This window comes from Cylas formicarius, unplaced genomic scaffold, assembly GCF_029955315.1.
Source record: "Cylas formicarius isolate icCylForm1 unplaced genomic scaffold, icCylForm1.1 PGA_scaffold_6__28_contigs__length_40554024, whole genome shotgun sequence".
Lineage (NCBI taxonomy): Eukaryota > Metazoa > Arthropoda > Insecta > Coleoptera > Brentidae > Cylas > Cylas formicarius.
Window position 1 is genome coordinate 948,226 of NW_026844347.1, and position 20,829 is coordinate 969,054.

Consider the following 20,829-nt stretch of genomic DNA (forward strand, 5'->3'; position numbering starts at 1 on the left):
TTAGAATATCCGTGATTACAATCCAACGGACTTGCGACGCCTTCCCAAGTTATAGGCTTGTCCCTCCGATTGGACTTCTTTAGATAATATGTTTAGTAATCCCATTCCCTTTGAACTATGTTAGCGATTCCATGCGATCCCAACGGTTAACATGCAAACCCAAGAGGGCAAGAAATCGTACATATTCTGTGACTAAATATTTGTAGTCAATAGTAGTAGAACAAAATTAAAACTGTCCATGGGATAGGTGGAGGTGCTTGACAAATGGAGAGCATGGGAAACGTCCTGCTTATCAGACTCACTAAATTTTAGAAACAATAATCAATTTTCCACCTGCTTTCCACCATATTTCTTTTCACTCACAGTGCATTCAACTGTAATCGGCAATACTGAGGTCTGCTGTAATTAATATCTCCAATATTTCTCAATCTTTGTATTATTACATTCATAAGAGACGAGCATTTTCTATTTTAAAGTTTGAACATTCGGCGACGAGAGGCTTTGTGTACCGTTGAAACAAAATGCTGCAACTAGCAACAGACCACTAATTAAACTCTTTAATATGACTTGTGCACTGTCTCTAAATCTCAACCACACAAAATACTGTATTACCGATGTCAGACATGGCGACGAGACAGTCGTGATAAATGTGGACAGCGAGAAGTTTTTTGTACAAAATTACAAAATGATCGCGGAGATGCAGCGGTCATCTCGGTGGAATGACGAAAGAAACAGAGGCATTTAGAAAAAGTGAGATCGCACGGGTATTTGTGTACGATACTTCCCACGATCTGCGAAAAAATATAGCGAAATCCGCGGTCGTACGGAATGAAATTTCACGAGAAAAAATCTTTATCTGGTTATTTTACCCAGGACCGTTTTTCTTATGTTAGGTTGTGCTAAAAGAAGGAGTTGGTCCTCATCTAAACTACTGTACTTTATTTTCTCAAATATTTTAGAAACAAACAATAATTAAAACTGATATCGGACGAAAAATACCATTCTCCATACCAGTCTGGATCCAATAAAGTTTTAAAATTGGTACATCCTACTACCTTTCTTTTGTTGTTATGTTTACCAACGAACAGACTCGGACAACACGCAAAGGACAGAAATATAATAAGCAAATACTAATCGCAAAACAACTAAAAAAAACAACAAAACAAAAAGATTCAAAAAAACAAAATCTACTTAACCGCTCAAGAGAAGGATCAGACTAAACTCTAATTATGGTGTAGCGGTAATGGTAATTTTTTTCTCAATTTAATAGAAGGAATATCAATAAATTAAAAGTTGAGTTGGTGCGAAGTATATCTATGTCTGGAAATATGGCTTTATTTTTTATATTAAAATACTAAATCTCTCAGACGTTGGGAACTGTCCAGCAACTACCCCACAATACAGTATCTGGCAGTTATGTGATGTATTTCAGACATTTGGTGTTATATTATATTATATTAAATATGATGACTATTATTAAAACCTAACCAAATCCTTGAACAAAATAAATAACTCCTTTCTTAAAATTGAAATTTTTTGTTAATATTTTATACTTTATACTGAATTCATTATTTTCTTTAGACGTTTAATCCTTCGTGATATTTGATACATTGTTATATATAAGAATGCTCTATAGAAACAATTTGCTTATTGAGATAAAAAATGTCTAGACGGAATCTGCGGAACAGTTTTTCCATTGAACGAAAATGTTCACGTAAGAAGCAAAAATAGTTATTATGGACAGCAACGACCGTTGTGGCAGGATATGATCGTCGTCATCACTTTTAGTTTGCCAATTTGTTAACACAAAAAGATAGAATAAAAGACGTGATTACAATCAAAAGCAGTTGATAAAGTTCTTTGACCTTGTGCTACACGAATTATTATTATTCCAGCCAATTGTTGCGGCTCATTTAAATTGATTATTAAAAGAAACATTTTCGCCGTTTCCGATGGTATGAATATTTTGTCTACTTCAGGAAAAGTTTCCAGACCTCCGGATGCGATTAAAAAGGTTCGTACGCTGATCGACTGTTGATGTCGCCACGCCATGAAAGTCATTTATTCTTATTGCATGATTATTTTTTCCAAAACATCCTGCATTTATTACTTCATTTATGAATTTGAATAATAGAACTTTCTAGAAAAAATTATAATATAAATAAGTGAAAAAAAAATCATGACGAATAAAACAATAAAACACTATTGAGCGGTTGTCACAGTTTGCTAAATATCGAATTTAAAGATGTTTCGCCAGGACCAACAAGGAAATTGAATTAATCAACTTTTTTGACCTGTTACATCGATAGCCATCATATTTTTCAGGGCGTGTCCCATTATAGCGTTATCGAGTACCAGCTAGTTGAGTGCCGGCTAGTTTGGCAAGAATCACTGTTATTTCGTGCCATGGCACGTTGCTAAAAAGGTAATCAGTCAGGAAATCAATCAATCGAGATGACCTACGGACACCTCGGTATCACAATTTAATTATTAAGCAATTATTATTGACAGGGTCGGAGTATCTTTTGTCGTAATTTGAAAACGAAAGTCAGAGTTACTCTATGAGGCGGCCTTCAAATGTAAAGCCAAAATATATTTTTGGGATTTTCAAGAGTATTGGAATTAGGATTTGAAAAGGAAATGGGGTGCAAATATAATGCAATAGAGCGGAGCAACTGTTTAATAAACAAGTGCCTGTTAAACGTGTTGCATATAATCCTGTTCTTACGTTAATTAGTTTTTTATAGTTATGAACAATTCAAAATATTTTTTGTTGTCTTAACTGTAAACGTTTGTGCCTAATGCGTGCGTCTGTATAATGTTCCGTTAATAGTCCAAGATTTAATTATCTTTGTTAACACGGAACAGGGTCCTTATTCGTCCTAAAGAAGGCAATAAATTTTGTGAGACGTCGACATAAGAAGAAATTGATTTTGGTTAAAGGCAGCCTAAAGCCTATTAACTCGCATCATAATTAAATAGGAACTATTAAACCAAAACTCCTATTGTTAATTAAAGGTATCTGAAATAAAAGTTTTTTTCATTATGAACATATACAGCGTGGACAAACTGGAGATGGCATGTTTGATATTGAAGATACAAAGTCCTTTAATTGGTGAAGTTGTGGTTTTTCCTGAATAATTTCGAAATATTTACTGTTATATTTAAAGAGACACGCTGTATATTGATCGTCTAATCGATTATCACTTCATTTTCTTATAATTCCTTATAATTCCTTAGAATTGCTCCGGAATTCTTCTTAGATATCCTTGTGATTTCTCTGTAAGTCTTGCGAATTCCCCTATAAATATATATATATATATATATATATATATATATATATATATATATATATATATATATATATATATATATATATATATATATATATATATATATATATATATTCTCACGTATTGATTCACGGATGGAAAAATTTCGAAGTGTTTTCGGAGCGCGAGCATTGAAGATGCCAAGTGAGATTTTGGCGAAACGTCTGCAGGATTCCAGTCGGAGTTCAACGAGCGAACGGATGATATCCCGGAATATAGTGTCATCATATATATATATATATATATATATATATATATATATATATATATATATATATATATATATATATATATATATATATATATATATATATATATATATATATATATATATATATATATATATATATATATATATATATATATATATATATATATATATATATATATATATATATATATATATATATATATATATATATATATATATATATATATATATATATATATATATATATATATATATATATATATATATATATATATATATATATATATATATATATATATATAATATATATAATATAAATTTTCCCCTAAAAGTCTTTCATACTGTACAATATAATTGCTCTGAAGGCTACCTCTAGCCATTGATTTACGGAAAGAAATACAGTTCTAAAAAAAAATGTAAGTTTCCCGTTCTGGCTACAAGCTCGGTACGCATCCGCTTAATACGACACTGGCAACGCACAGCAGTACCTTGCGTCGACTTACGTAAAATCTATTAATATTAATAACGGTAATTTTTTCCGAATGACGATATTATAAAGTCGTATCGGCTAGTTGCGCGCTCATAATTGTCGTAATTTTGTTTGGTTTTATTCTAATATCACTTCAATTATTTTTTGATGGCCTACCTTAAACGTCGTTATAATTGAGGCAATTGGAAATGTCAGAATTATGAAATCTAAATGTTCTTTGCTCGTTTAATAATTGGACAATTAAAGCGTGCGTGCAAAAATTGGAAGGTAAAATAAAAAAAATAAATAAAATTTTTTGAGAAGAATTTAGATTTTCATGCATATACGAAACAGTTTGCGAACCATATCAGATTATTACAATTGTCAATCAGCGTTCATTACCGGATTCATACATATGTATGCACCGTTTTTTTTTTTCAAAAAATAATACCGATATTGTTATCGCCACCTCAAGTCCTTCGACATTATCATAACTGTTTTTACACAATACGTCATGAAGTGAAGAGATACATTCGAACATTTCATGCAAACTTGAACAATAATTTGATTAAAGCATAATCTCAAAAATTGTAAGTTTATGTAAACTAGGGAAAAGTAGACGTCATAACCCTTGTATTTTTGTTTTTAGGACAAAAAAGTTAACGTTTTATGTTGAAAAAAGAGATGGTTTTATGAGGTGGGAATAGCGTAGCGGATGCTGTCTCATTTAAAAACTACAATTGTAATAATGAATTGAAGAAGGGTTTTAAAGGGGTAGTGATGCGCAATATATGATCCTATTGCAAGTTAGGGTCACTTAGCCTCTCCTACTCAATTCCGACTCTCACCTCCAAGTTGGCAAAACCCGGGAACCTGAGCAACTCTGGGGAAGATTGAGTAACCAACCTCAGTGGAAACCAGAGTCAGGGCTGACGAGAGCGGGAGAATTGGTCCTTCGAAGAATAGAGGGTTAGATCATAAGGCCAGCACCCTTATATCTGGAAAAAAACATTAAAAACGCTAAACAACCCAGTAGTAGACCTCGGAAAACCGATAGATTTAACGGAAAACGAACACGGCAACGAAAATGGACAATGAGAATTGCAGAATGGAATATTCAGGGAATAAGGAATAAGATGAAAGAAGTAATTATAGAATTAAACCAAAGAGACATAGATATTATCATTCTTCCAGAGACCAAGAAAAAAGGAACAGGTAGTCAACGAATACAAAATTACTTGCACTTATACTCAGGCGTAGAGAAAAGCGAAAGAGCGCGTGCGGGGGTATCTGTGTTGATAAAGGAGAAATGGAGTAAACACATTAAGTCGTGGGAAGCCTTAAATGAGAGGATTATTAAAACCTGTTTAGAAATCAGAGGACGAAATATCACCGTTTTGGGAATTTATGCACCGAGTGACAATGCCCCATCCGCAGAAAAAGATGAATTTGAACAATTGCTTGAACACCATATGAACAATACAGCTGACTCACATGAAGTGATATTAGTCGGAGACTTTAACGCCAGAGTGGGCAAACAAAACACCAGTAATATAGTAGGTCGACATGGAGAGGATGCAATTAACAACAATGGCGAACGACTAATAAACTTTTGTCAACAATACGCCCTCAAAATAAACAATACATTCTTTGCACATAAAGACATCCATAAATTTACTTGGTACCAGCATACAAGAAACCTAAAGTCTATTATTGATTATATAATTACTAGACAAACTTCAAACCTGCAAGTGCGAGATGTGAGAGTCAAGAGGGGTGCGGATTGTGGATCAGACCACTACTTTGTCGAGGCAAAAATATATATTCCATATCCTTGGAGGAAACAGATAAAAAATCCAGAAACAGAATCCTACACATTTGACCCAAGAATTATTAGATACAATCTCAATAGCCTAGAGCAGGAAAGCACAAGATATCTATACCAACAGAGACTAGCCCAAAAAATTAAAACAGGAAGACAAGAAAATCGAACAACACAGGAAGAGTATGATTTCATTATAGAGTGTATAACAGACGCAGCAGAAGAAGCTCTCGGGAAAACAGCAGAAAAAGGTGACAAACCCTATTGGTGGGATAGGGACATTGAGAAACAGATTGAGACAAAGAAAAAATTACATATACAGCGATTACAAGACAGAGATAATAGAGAATTACAGAAAAAATATTATACACTTAATAAGGAGATCAAACGACAAGTAATAAATAGAAAGAATAATAGTTGGGAGAAAAGATGCGAATATATTGAACAATATATAGGAGGCACTAGGAGTTCTGAGGCATGGCGTACTATTAAGAATATCAGAAAAAACGCGAAAAATTGTGCATTTCCAAATAACATATCTAATCAACAATGGACAACACACTTTAAAGATCTATTAGAGGAAAAAAGGCCGGAATTTGCAAACGATATGGTGGAAGTCATCGAACGAGAAAATGAGAAGATATATATAACACAGCTAGATGTGAAGAAAATAGCAAAACACCTTAAGAATAAAAAAGCACCGGGCATAGGGGGAATATACCCAGAATTTCTGAAATATGGCCCTAATGAACTGTTCGAGGTCTTGGCTAAACTTTTTGAGAGATGCATAAATGGTGAAGAATTGCCCACAGATTGGCGAAATTCTTATATAACGCCTATACATAAGAAAGGAGACAAGAGCAACCCTAAAAATTATCGCGGAATTGCAGTGATATGTACAATAGGTAGAATATACTCAAAAATAATACGAGATCTGGTTGAGAAAGCTATAGAAGATAAACAACCAGAAGACAATATCTTTACGATTAAAATAGCGTGCGAAAAAAGAGTACAAAGAAATAGGGAATTGCACATAGCCTTAATTGACCTTGAAAAGGCGTACGATAGCATCCCATTGTCGCAATTTTGGATGACCCTAGAAAAAGCAGAGATACCCTATAACTTAAGGAGCTCCATAAAAAACCTATATAAAAGTAATTCCACTAGAGTAGGAAATGGAAAAAACTATACTGAAGCATTCTTTACCACTAAAGGCTTACGACAGGGCTGTTGTCTCTCACCTACACTTTTCAAGATATACTTAGATAAGGCTTTAGAGAAATGGAGTAAGAAGATTAGTGAGATGGGACTGAGAGTGGGAGACTACCCATTGTACAGTTTGTATTTTGCGGACGATCAGATAGTCATAGCAGAAGACCAGGACGATCTCAACTATATGATACGAAAACTGAAAGATGAATATCAAGCTGCTGGCCTTACAATAAATTGGGAAAAATCAGAATATATAATAGTAGGGAACGAACATCAAGAAGACCTAATATTAGAAAATCATAAACTCAAAGGTGTAAAAACTTGTAAATATCTAGGAGTTACACTTAACAAGCAGGGCAGCAGTGACGATGAAATAAAGGAAAGAACCAATAAAGGTAAAAAGGTTATAAGAGAGTTGAACTCGATCTTATGGGATAAAACAATTACAAAAGAAATGAAAAAACGGATATACACTAGCATCGTCCAGAGTATAATCACATACGGATCCGAAACGTGGGATATGACAAAAAAGAACAGAAACAAATTGATGACGACGGAAATGGACTTCTTACGACGTAGCTGCAGAAAATCAAAAATGGAAAGAGTAAGAAATGACACCATAAGGGAAAGCATGAACATGAACACAAATATAATAGAACAAATAGAGAAAAACCGGCTGATATGGTTTGGACATACGAAAAGAATGGACGATACAAGATGGCCCAAACGCCTACTCGAGTGGGTACCAGTAGAGAAAAGAAAACGTGGAAGACCTCGAAGAAGCTGGAGGAATGAGGTAGATGAAGCTATGACATCCAGAGGGCTAGAGGAAGACATGTGTCTGGATAGAAAGAAATGGAAACTGGGGACGGAGAGGCGGCACGTACCGTAGAAATCCGTTGTATATATATATATATATATATATATATATATATATATATATATATATATATATATATATATATATATATATATATATATATATATATATATATATATATATATATATATATATATATATATATATATATATATATATATATATATATATATATATATATATAAGAATGGTTATACAATTTATTTCTTGGTTACAACCACATAGCGAAAAAACTTCACTAATTTAAACGAAATCATAGAGAAGAAGTTAGCAATACTGCTGAAATGAGTTTGCTCATGCTATAAGTCCATATCTGCAATTTCTATAAGACACTCCAAATTTAAAAAATAGTTTTCTAGGTGATTTGGCCATCAATCCAATTGAAAAACCGTATACCTTTAAGTTAAATCTGTTTGGACAACTTATAAAAATACTTTCCACAAAGTTTACAGGGGTCTTCGGGAAAGATGCGTAATAAATACAATTTTAGTTGTTTGTTTTATAGATATATAGCTGGCGCAAAAAAATAATACACCCAAATGGATGTCTAGGTTGGAAATTTATCACTTTTCAATCTAGCTAAAGTTCTCTCATTCTACAGTTTAGATAAGTAGGAAATTTTACTTATTTGGCAATGCTTAAGCAGATAAAAAGAAAATTTTTAAGTGACTAAAGCCGTTTAGCTACCAATCTCGGCATTCCCAAATAAAATTGTTTTTCTTTGTATTTAATAGAGGTGCGCATTTAATAGAACTTAGGAAACTAGGTCGTGATTGCCACTTATGTAAATAAAGCTTTTTTGCTACTGCGATTAATTTTCTGGCTGTTATTCTTCTCTTGTTCTCTTCAAGTATTTTCAGTTTATGGTTACGAATTGGATATAAATAACTCATTTTAAAAATTGTTGTTGCCAATAATTTATTGTGACCTTTTATATTGATAGTAAATGGACCAGTGCAGTAAAATTAAATAAAAAATGCTAGTTAAATTTTTGCTTCTCCTGAGACCGAAAAATCAAAGTCCCTTTAAAATAATAATAATAATATACTTTATTCAGCTAAGTTCCACAAGGAAAATTACAAGAAAAGACAGTGCCACACGTGTATCTGTTTACTGATTTCTACACTTATCCTTACAAAAACACAAGACGTGTTACAAAACTTCAGTATCGTTTCAACTAAAAAGACCTAAACCTATCTCTCCAATTAAACTAACAGCTTTTTTTATATTTTTGAAAGTAACCAAGCTTTTGGTATATTTGGAAAACATTTTATTTTCGCATTCATTTCTTAGATTTAAGTTGTTCACGTCTGTACTAAAGGATTTTTTTGAATGGTATTTAGAGTATTTCGTTTTAATATTGGTCCAACCCACATCCTTCAGCTTGTGGCTGACGGGTCTTCCACGACGGATGCTGTAAATGAATCTCAGACAACATTTTTGAATTTTCCCAATACGTTCAAAATAGTTGTCAAGCATGGCCCATACACGACATCGCATGGCTGGAGCTATGCCGAGATATCTATCTCAAAGTGATGTTTTGAGTGTAAAAGTAACTTCAAATTTTCTGCGTCGTTTTCTAATGTCAGAATGATATTGAAAATCAAAAAATAAATATGTGGCAAAATATAGTTTTATTATATTTAAAACCTAACAAAACTATCAAAGTCGGTTTAAAAATGGCCAGTTTAGAGATGCTTCGTAGTCAAATAGGCTACATTGTATAATTATTATTGGCCCAAAATTTATTTACTTTCCATATGAAATTTAACGCTGACCAGTTTACAGTCGGCTAAGACCGGTCTGATCTTGGCGTAATATTTCGCCTTCACTTTCACTGGTCGACGGCGGGGGCGACAATAGCGTCGCCGTGAAATCCAACATATGGCGCAAGAAATTCAAAATTTAACAATTAAATATAAATTTCAACATTGTGAACACTTAGCAGTAACTTTATACTTCTGGTTTTGTCACTGTGTATTTTTAAAAAGGTCAATACGTGGGAAGCGGTAACGAAATTTACAAATTCGGCTTCGTGTCTCGCGGAAATTTATCACGCGCTCGCACCTATAGCGGCTGTCGCATTAACTTTACTGCCTCCTAACGTCTCTGGTAAACATCTGTGTCTTTAACGTTGCCAAAAGTGGCGGTGGCATAACAACAGTTTTTCCTTTTTTCAAAATGTATTTGGCTGTTCCCCTTACAAGATATTGACCATTGAAAGACAAACGGGTGGCAACTTTCCGATCAATAATTACGAATCACAGCAATAATTTGGACGTATGCAACTTACAGCTTTATGTTTCTATCAAATCTCAAAAATAATGCAATATGGTGCCCCTTTTACGCCGTTATTCTACAGGATCAGATTGGTTGGTATAATATTGATCCAGATTTTTTACAATTCTATAAGGGAAAATTCTGCGCTCAAACAAAAGGATTCAAAACTACTTAGATTTTCTATGGAAATTACTATTGACAATTTCATATTATATTTTCATACCACTTAAGCAGGTAAATTAATTTAAAAGTATTTAGATAGCCTAAACAGTATATTATGCATATATATAATTTTGTTGATCACTACTTACACCTATTCTACTCTTTCTACGATCCGCACGAATAAATTTACTTAGAAACGTGTGAAGTCATCATTAGAAATGACAAATGACAAAATCTACTGAAAACATCCGATGGTTCCAAAACCCGTCATCAAATTCCGAAGTGGTTTGCGGCAGTGGTTAACCGGCTGACATCTTAAAGTGACTTTTGGCGCAGTCTTGATCAGTAGAGTTTATACAATTATGTATAGTGGAGTAAAAAAACCATTTTCCTAGGTATTAACTACATTTTATACTAGAAAACTAAAAGCCGAAAAGGTCTAGAAAAAGTTACATTGACATGGACACCAGTAGGTTATTGAAACACTTCAATTCAAAATTTTAGATATTGAGAGAGTCTACCAACCAAAAAATTTTGCGAATCAATGTTCCTCTACAAAAAGTTAAACTGCTGAAAACAAGGCCATGCATATCAATGCCCTTTTTATCTTTAATATTATTTACGTTAAATCAAGTATTATAAACACCGATATCTTAAATTAAACGAAAATACGCTACAGTAGGATGGTAACAAGTTATTGCTCTGACGCCGAAGAGGAATGTGAAGAAGTTATAAAAACATTCCCACGAAAAGTTCATAAGATAAAACTTTAACACTTGCAAGCAATTTAAAAGGATTTATGATTCGGACCGCGACAGAATTTTTTACGTTTTCCATTCAGCCTTCCAGGAATTCATAATTGAGAGTTTCATTTTTCCCTAATTATTTACTCGCTATTATTTTAACGAGTAATTGCACATTTTTAGCTGCAAGCAAAATGACAAACAAATTTCCGACTACAATATTAGGTTTTGAAATTGTGAGTACCAAAACAAAAGTTTTTACAGCAAAAACATTCTAATGTTAAAGGTTGAATGAGAATTATATAATATATAGAGCGAATCACTTTTTTATAGTTTAAAGAAGATTATTTTTAAAGATTTAAATATTATGTTATGTTAAGTTTCTTTTTCAAGATACAGGGCATGAATTGTTTAAATTTCTTTCTAAAATTTTTAAAATAAAGAATTAAAATTTTGTACACTAGTATACTTTAAAGCCTCAATATTTGAAGATAATTTTGCTAATAATAATGTCACTGTATCGTGGTAATTCCATAGAACAAAAAAAAAGGAGAACAATAGTTACAGAATAAATATCTTCTTTAACTCCTATTTGCAGAGCAATATATATTACAGTGGTATATTGTTAAGTTAATGAAGCTGGAAAATGATACTTACTCGCTCAACTATTTTTATTCAATTTTATAACAAATTCGCCTCGTAAAAAAATCACCGAATCACCTAAAAAAGTAAGTATATGGCGTAACCCCAATTTTAATCAAGTTTTTCAGTATATTTGGGGGGTATTTTAAAGAACTAACACCAATACTCCTTCATTAAGTTTAAATATAATGACACTGTAGGTAAAGTTGTATAAAAGTGTATAAGCAAAAAAATGACTTATTATTTACAGCTGATTTAAGTTTGACCATTAAAGTCAGGTAATTAATTTAAGTTTTATTTATCAAGTTTGATTTGGGTACCATCAAGTCCACACAAACACACACTTGAATTATCGTTTCTTGTACTCTTTCTTTCGTTTGCTTACCATACTAATCAGTATTTAAATTTCTCCTATGAAGCCTACAAAACGTCTTTGCCTTTCCTTTTACCTTAAAGTTTGATTAATTGACCTACGATACTTGCAGGAATCAATTTACAAATATGAGTAAATACAAATACCTCAAAAATTATTAAAGTGATATGTAACATATTAATACATATCTTTGAAAAAAGTAAGCTGTACATCCGTTAATGGTTACTTTACAGAAATAAGCTTTGGCTTATGTTATGGTCTTTTGTACACAAGTCGTAAACGAAACCGATGACCATCTATTTTAGAGGGCTTTAGCATAATATATCAGGCCCAGCTAATGGATCGAGGTTGGGTTACTTAAGTTAAGCGCCCCTTAAATTTTGGGGCAACGAACAAATGTATGGGTTACCAGCTTCAAGAACATTGCACATTGCTGTGAGATAAGTACAGACTTTTTTGAAAAAACGTCAGTAGTTTAACGTAGACATTATACCGACGAAAGTAACATAACCTAGAAAATAGTTATGAATAATGCGACGATAAATAATGGATTGAACGGTACCGCGATTATAAAATGTCAATAAGTCCGTAATCTCCCAATGAGGAAGCTCTTCCGCGAGACGCAATGAACGTGAAAAGACCTGTCAAACACAGTTATGTTTCGAGATTGATCCGAACTCGCGCCACTCGCCGTATGTTACCGGCGTCGCATTGCGTAACGCCAGTACCATACGTTTACGGTAATTAAATTGAACCGGTAATTTAGACTTTCCGTATAGAGAGATCGGGTTACTGTTGGAAGGACTTCGATGATTGTCGCATTCGATCCAAATTGATTATTTGACTTATGAAAGTCATTCCGTAAAACATGCAGGAAAGTTGGGGCGCAGTCTGCCTATCGCAGAGTCATAGAGTATTGTATTGTTAATTATATTGTATTTGTATCTTGTTCGTAGTATCCCGAGTTTGCCAATTTAAGCCAAAAATAAGAAACCTTCCTGGAAATTTATTATTAATTATACATATGAGCTATTCTCCAAATTAGAATAATTTTTACTTGAGTAGTCTTTAAGACCGATGTCAATAATGCAACAAGTTTTCAATGGCAACAGCAATTAAAAATTAAAAATTTTATTCTCTAGAACATCCTGCCAGAATCGAGTACGTATGTTTATAATTATTTTATATAAATTTATTGTTTATAAAGTGCTTTTTTGAGCACTTTGCAATAATACGTTGACACAGTGTGTCTAGTGTAATGTAGTGTAGTGTATTGGGTTCATGAATATGAATTGTTACAATTGTTAAATTAGCAAATTGTGATAGAAAAAAGATCTATCCAATTATCTATCTATCTATTCGCCTCATTTGCATAAATTAAACTTTCTGCAAGTTAGAAATTTTTTTTGGCATACGGATCAGTGCGTATATTGCTAGTATGGATGCAATAGCATTAGGTCCTCGTTTTAAAAAATACTAGCAACTATTTGATGATTTGATGAACAAGATTATATTATATATATATATATATATATATATATATATATATATATATATATATATATATATATATATATATATATATATATATATATATATATATATATATATATATATATATATATCATTTTTATAATCAATTCTTCTTCGAAAATTCTAAATGGTCTCACTTCAAGACCCAGCAATGGTAAGGCGAAAATTTCTTGGGAATTTTGTGCTGTGAGCTTAATTAAATACGAAAAGCTATGTGAATACTTTAGTAAACCTCAGTTTTGATTTCTATATGGTATTATGGATCTAACTTTATAAAATTACATGTGACTGAGTGAAACATTGCACCACCGAATCAAGTTTTAAAATGTTGTTAATGTTAAAAATTGGAAAACATTATCATTTAGCCCATTACTTAGTCATTCCTACTTATATTCATGTAAATGTCAAACACGCATGAAGGTGAAGGGGTCAGAATAGCATACATATTTGTATAAAAGTTTAAGCACTTCAAGCATTATGTAACGCTGTACGGGTTATGTTTGAAATTACTAACTGCCCTGCATACGGTTAGTTTAGTATTTTCAAATTTGCCAATTGATTCGATAGTTTTAATACTGCATTTACTAACACCACATATCGAGCACAACAATTACGTTGGCTAAATAATGAAAAAACTCGACAATGTCAGCTGTTAAGCCCGCCACACACTGCAAGCGATGCTATAACACAAATTATCTGGGTAATGTTAACTGTATTCCCTCATTAAATTATGAAAATTTGATGATGTCCTCCACGTAACCAACCAGCAACATATTAAATTTCCAAATATCTTCACACCGAATATAAAGTGTACAAAGTACAAAGTACTGGTGACTATGAAATACCCCAAATGCTTTCTACGTTAGGCTATTTGACTGTTAGACTTTTAAATATTATAAATTTTACTTATTATAAAACTGTGTAACATTTCGCTGTATAATGCCACTCTCTGGATATTTATAAATTTTTCTTCTAATAATTCTTTTTGAACATATAATTTTTTTGGTCCCGAACATATGTATGGGACCGAGTTTTTTAAAGCGACAATGCCATAAAGAATTAAGTAATATTGAGCTCTAATTAGTAGCAATTATCAGTGAATATTAGTGTACCTGCCATATTTGCTACAAATTTAGGCAGAATAATGACTTTCCACGCCAAGCAGAAAAATAAAATATAACCTTGTCACAATGTGGAGCTACTTTTGACTTGCTAATTAATCTGTAAACAAGTAACATCCTTATTTGTTTATTACTTATGTAATTTTTAGACCATTGCCGTTGGCTCGATACATTTTTGACTGACTCGAAACATCTCCAGAAGTTTGGGTTATAGCGCAAAGAGTACAAATAGTTTAGTAACTGTACCGAATATTCGTCATCTTTAAAACCCCTACGAAGAAGAAGTTGCGGAAGCTAATTTGTCAGATATTTTGATTAGACAGACGTAATCTACCAAATTTAGAGAGAATTAACGCTACTGCCATAAGTTATCCACGTTTATTTTTGACAAAAAAAATGTTTACCCACCATTTTGCTAATTACTCATGCGACTATATAAATAAAACGAATGCATACTCGGAACCGCGTAATACATGTGGGTCTATTTAGCATTACCTTGAAATAAATATAAATAATTAATGTAACCCTGCTCGTAGAATAGGATATCGGGCAACAATAAGCCATTGCTTCTTCGAAATTTTACGCCTAGCATTTTGTATTTAAAATATGCATACACACGCTCCCAAAAATTAGGTCATTCGCTGAATATTGTTGAATCTTTTTGTCCAAACTTCGTAATTACATTGTGGGGTCATGGTTCGTATATTACATTTATAATTCGTTTAGCTCATTTATTTTTAGGGCATAGGGTTGGTATTTCTTAAGTCGAACGATTATCGCCGTTATTAATATCATCAACACGTTAGTCGCTTAAATTTGTTTCACTCCGGGGCAAAATTTTCCAGGCCGAGTTCGCATCGCGATATCAAGTTTTTTTTCATTTAACTTAAATGCCGTTTTTGCTGCTTCGGACATTTTGCTTGTCGGCTTGATATTCAAATTTATTCAAGCAAAATGCGAGAAATGAAGGCCCGTTAGAAGGCAATTTGCTTCCCAATAATATATTCCAACAAAAAAACACACTGGTTCTAGTAGTATGTTACCGCATGTACTACAACTGATGTCAATTGATTACTGGTTGATATTCTTAGAGAGAAAGCTTTTTCTCATGATAGATTTGAAGCAGAATGACGTAAACTAACAGAAACAAGGTTTCAAGAACATTTCGCAAATTGCCAAATTGAAATGCATTTTTGTTATCAATTTCTCACTAATCCTTCAAAATCGGTCAATTGTCCTCTGGCTACAGAATTTTATGGAAACGCACCTTCGAGGCAATATTACGACAAATTGGAGTCAACAGTACTAAATGCAAAACAACAGAACCCCATGACCAGCGAATTTTTAATTGCAGCCCATATCGAAAAGTAACCTTCTGCAGAACAAACAATGGGGATCATAATACCTTATTGTTAGACGAAAGAAGTTACTGGTTATACAATATATTTAAAAAATAATTTTGTATTAATTGCTATTTCGAATGAGAATCTTTCCACATTGTCTCACAGCACTTAGGTATATGTATATTTACCCAATATACGTACACAGCTGCAATTGTTAAACAAATTGACGGTAGTTCAAATTCTTTATAAAGAATTTTAAATTAATAAAAATAGAAAATAGAAATGAAATTAAATTGTAAAAATGATAGTAATTAATATAGTTTGAAGGCTTTTTTGGGCGTATACATTTGTGACTAGACAATTTGGGAAAAAACGCAATTATCGCTTGGAATAAAATTGTTTTTTATATTTATCTTTATTGGCAATTGAATGTTTGAATTTTTCCAACAATCACTGTTCCTGCCAAATTTCGTAAAAATGTCTAAATTTTAAGAGCTTATATATATATATATATATATATATATATATATATATATATATATATATATATATATATATATAGCTCTTAGTAGTTTAATTTATAAACCACATATCTTTTACAAGTCGAAGCCGCACTCACAGTGTGAGAACTTTTTTTCGGTTGTAACACATAACTCACAAGGTCTATTAATCCGTTAGTCTTGGAGGTGGATCGAAATTCGAAATGCCGAAAAAATACGTAAATTACAGACCCCGTGCCGCCGCTAATACCAGGTTTGCCGACTTCGTTTCTAAGATAAAATAGACAGATCCTGTGGTACCGATCTTGGCGTCGTTATTTATGAATATTTCTCTGGGCAGGTTTGGATTTTGCGTATAAGTTATTCTACCGTTCTTTCCTAAAGAATTTTAGATCCTGTGATGAACCTATTTTTCTAATGTGGTTGGTTACATGGTGGTGGTTTGGTTACATTTCATTGTAATTTATGTTTGTGCAACTTGTTAATGATTATGATAAATGAAATGTTTCAACTCGATAGGAAAGACCTAATTACTCTAAAAATAAGGAGGTGTAAAGGCCTGTCATCAATAAATGACATATTCGTAGTCCTACAATTTTCCTAAATTTGTGGAGAATTTTTACGACGTCCTTATTTTAGAAATCCATATTGCAAGTAATAAGGAATATATGTTTCTTAGTAGTAGGTTTCAGTCAAAAAAGAAGCATAATTTTATTATACAAAATGTAAAATAATATGGAAAAAATATTTTAGATACATCCTTCTCGACGATCACCGAAAAACTATAGTGGCAGTGATCTAAACTAATCCTATTTCGAACGAGCTTCGATGTGACGGAAGTTCAAAGAATTTAATCGACGATTTCTAATAGTAAGTTAAAGTTTCGAAGTAATTGCAACAAGTTCAAAAAATTAAATGAAAATCGTCTTTTCAAACTTAAAAATATCTGATAAGGAAGCTTCCATTTTGATGGATATCTATTAGTATATTAGGCAACAAATTTCAAAAACGACTAGGTCGCTTAAACCAGACATTTAAAGTGATGTTCCTGTACCTTCATATAAAATACAGAATACATTGTACACCACATTGAATATAGGTGTGAATAAAGGTGATTATAAGCGACCTTACAGATTACAGAAAACGTTTTAGCAACGATTTTTATTACCGGATCATTTAAGCGGCGGATATTTTCCAAATTACTTTCACTCCTTGTAAATTATGGAATTTTTACAAATTATATTTAATTAACGAAACAACGTATTCAAAATTGCTAACCGAAATTTTCATAAAGGCGGGAAAATGTTTTTTTATTTAATTCAATTTTTTCAATTTCAATTTTCAAAATTGATTTTTTTTTAAATCATTTAAATGAAATATAGAAATTCAATGGTAGGTTAGAACAATTTTACCAACCGCGAAAAATAACGAAGTAAAAAAATAACGTCGTAAATATCACTTCAAAAAATACTTAACTGGTTAAACAGGTAAAAGGTTTGGTATTCCTGCTAAATTGTAATTAATATTTTCATTTGAGGTTGCAAAAAACGCTTCAGTGGCGCAACACGTAAATACCAAAATAAGATCTCTATTTATTTTAACTACTCAGTCCGCCGGCCACGTTTATTTTCGGGAATTTTATGTTAAAAATATGTTACGTAGACGCGCTGGAAAACATCGCTTAAATAAAATAAAACGTTATTGAATTCAAATTTTTCGAGATAAACCATTCTGCAGCGTGACCTCGTTCGCATGCGCCAAAACTAAATAGATGTTTACGTTATAACATTGAATTAATTAAATATTGTTTGTTTGAAAGTTTTGGAATCGAAATAAAGTATTTTAGCAAATCATTACGAATAACAATATATAAAAAACCAAATATGAACATTAATGAGAACGTCATTAAAATATGTTATGGACTTTACTTTCCGAAGCGCTTTATTAACACCGACATGCAATGCGAATGCAGCAGAAAACAACGCAATAAAAAAAGCTATTTAAATTTTCGTAATGACATATTTTAATTAGTTTGGTGGAGGGCAGTATACACGTTTTTAATATTTAAGGCTTTAAATAATTTAGTTTTTAGTCCGGATTTAGTCACAACAAAAAATAAAGTTAAAATGTTAAAAATTAAAATGTTATAAATTTAAACAAAATTTTGTCTCTAGGGTTACTCGGCTAGTCGATAATCGATGTCTCCGGCAGTTTAATTAACACCTGATAGAAAAATTGGGCGTTAGTACTAGAAATACGGAATACAAGGGACAAAAATTATACAGGAGTAAGGATAAGTTCGCCCTACGTTAAAAACCGGAACCGGATAATCCCCGAAATTCCGAAAAACGTCCACAATATGGTGTAAAAACACGTCGTCTTGCAATTTAGGTCGAATAAATGCGAGAGATTTCTCTTGTTGCGAGAGATCGTTCCCATCGAAAGTTCGTCCATCGCTCGATGACTGCACTCGACACTTTTTCCGCGAATTCGGCACTGATTTCCGAAAAGTTTTTAGCACTTTTACAATTTTCCGAGCATAACACGAGCACTGAGCGAAGCAGGGGTTTGTTGGACAGGTTATCCGAATGGCTTGTTAGCTTTGAAAAACACTACTTACCAGTCGCCATGGCCATCTTCGCCAGGGCAAAAAGCGGCCCTATGACTCCACGATGTCTTTTTTTAATTCACTAGCTACTCACTGAAAGTCTTGAGATAGACTGACTAGCTTAAGAGTAGTGAACGTCTTAAGCCGGAGTGTGACCATGAGAACTACGCTGCGATTGGTCGGGTTCGTAGTGTAATGTGAAGTCAGTCACTTTGATGCTATTTTCTGCAGCGGCCGCAGCAGGCGCGGGTCGCGTTAGTTGCCTCTGTTAGTAATGCCTAGAATTCTCCGGGATGTTGGGCCTTGGACCATGACACTGCTGGGGAGATAAGCGATTCGGTATCGGTTGCAGGAGGATGGGAAAAAATCGTCTCGCTTAGAATGTGTATCGAGAGTTCGCTCGATTCCGGCGGGCATTATCGCGACATTTGCAGGGACGTTTGTTTAAAATGCGTTTCGAAAGAATTTAATAAAATAATGATAACAATATTAGATTTTATTATTTATTTTGTTATCTATTAGTTTAAAAATAAATTTTTCATAAAAAATTAAATAAAATATAAAAACGATTAGATACTGTAAATTTGTAAGTGTTCTCTAACGAACCTAAATAAAACATATTTAATGAAAATTGAATTTTATATTAAATTTAGTTTTATTGAACAACATTCACATTTACATTTTCTAGAAAAATCTGTATATATAATAATATGTAATTATATTTTTGCCCGTGTTTGCCGTGGAATTGAATTGAAATATTTTTGAATTCAATGGTAACAACTGTTTTTTTTCTCAACGAGACAAATTTACTATTATTTTGAGAATTGAATTTTAAATTTTCATTTAGGATTTTAAAAAGTTGTTTGCATGGTTGCAGTCCTATTTATTCTGCAGAATTTGAGATTATTTAATTTTCTGTCTCAAGTACCAATTAATCAAATAAGTTAAGTTTTCAATTCTGTAATTAATAAAACAAATTATAAAAACAATGTGTAACGTTATTTTGCGTAAATACTAGTTATTAACCAACAAATTTGTTTATTAAAACTGCAATGCGAAAGAATTAAAAAAAAAATTTCTTAATCAAAAGTTAAGTGAAAAATGAAAAGTATTATATATTGTTAATTGAAATTTATTTTCAAGTTTAGAAGTATTTAATAAATTTTTTCCTGTATAGTTCAAATGAAAACTATTTTTAGAGAATGAATGAAAATAATGATGATGCATTAGATGACACCTTGATATAAAATACATAAATCAGATATTATTTATTTATTACAGCATATTGTTAAATTGTAGTTTCGTAGAGTCAAAGTTAAAGAATTTGTACAAATAAATAATTAATATAAAAAACTAGAAAGTTATTCCTATATGTAAATCGATAAAATATTTGGAAAATATAAACTTTACAAATAAAATAAACAAAAAATTTTTTTGATTTTATTAAAGAAAATATATTTTGAAAATATTTTTTGCTTTTTGTTCATTTTTCGCTTTTTCTGGGAAAGTCTCATTTAACCCTTTATTTCTCATAAAAGGAATACTAAATATCCAAAAATGCAAAATTATCTTAATACCTGTTCAGTAATTATAAACGC

General features: G+C 32.1%; 1 protein-coding gene across 1 annotated transcript in view; it reads right to left on the reverse strand.

The window, feature by feature from the left end:
- Window positions 1-19,462, reverse strand: part of LOC132703623 (uncharacterized) — a 209,267-nt gene extending 189,805 nt beyond the window's left edge. The window contains exon 1 of the mRNA XM_060672989.1: window positions 19,244-19,462. Coding sequence (XP_060528972.1) covers window positions 19,244-19,259 — 16 coding nt within the window. The 5' untranslated portion in view covers window positions 19,260-19,462. The remainder of the gene's footprint in view (window positions 1-19,243) is intronic.
- Between the last annotated feature and the right edge of the window lie 1,367 nt (window positions 19,463-20,829).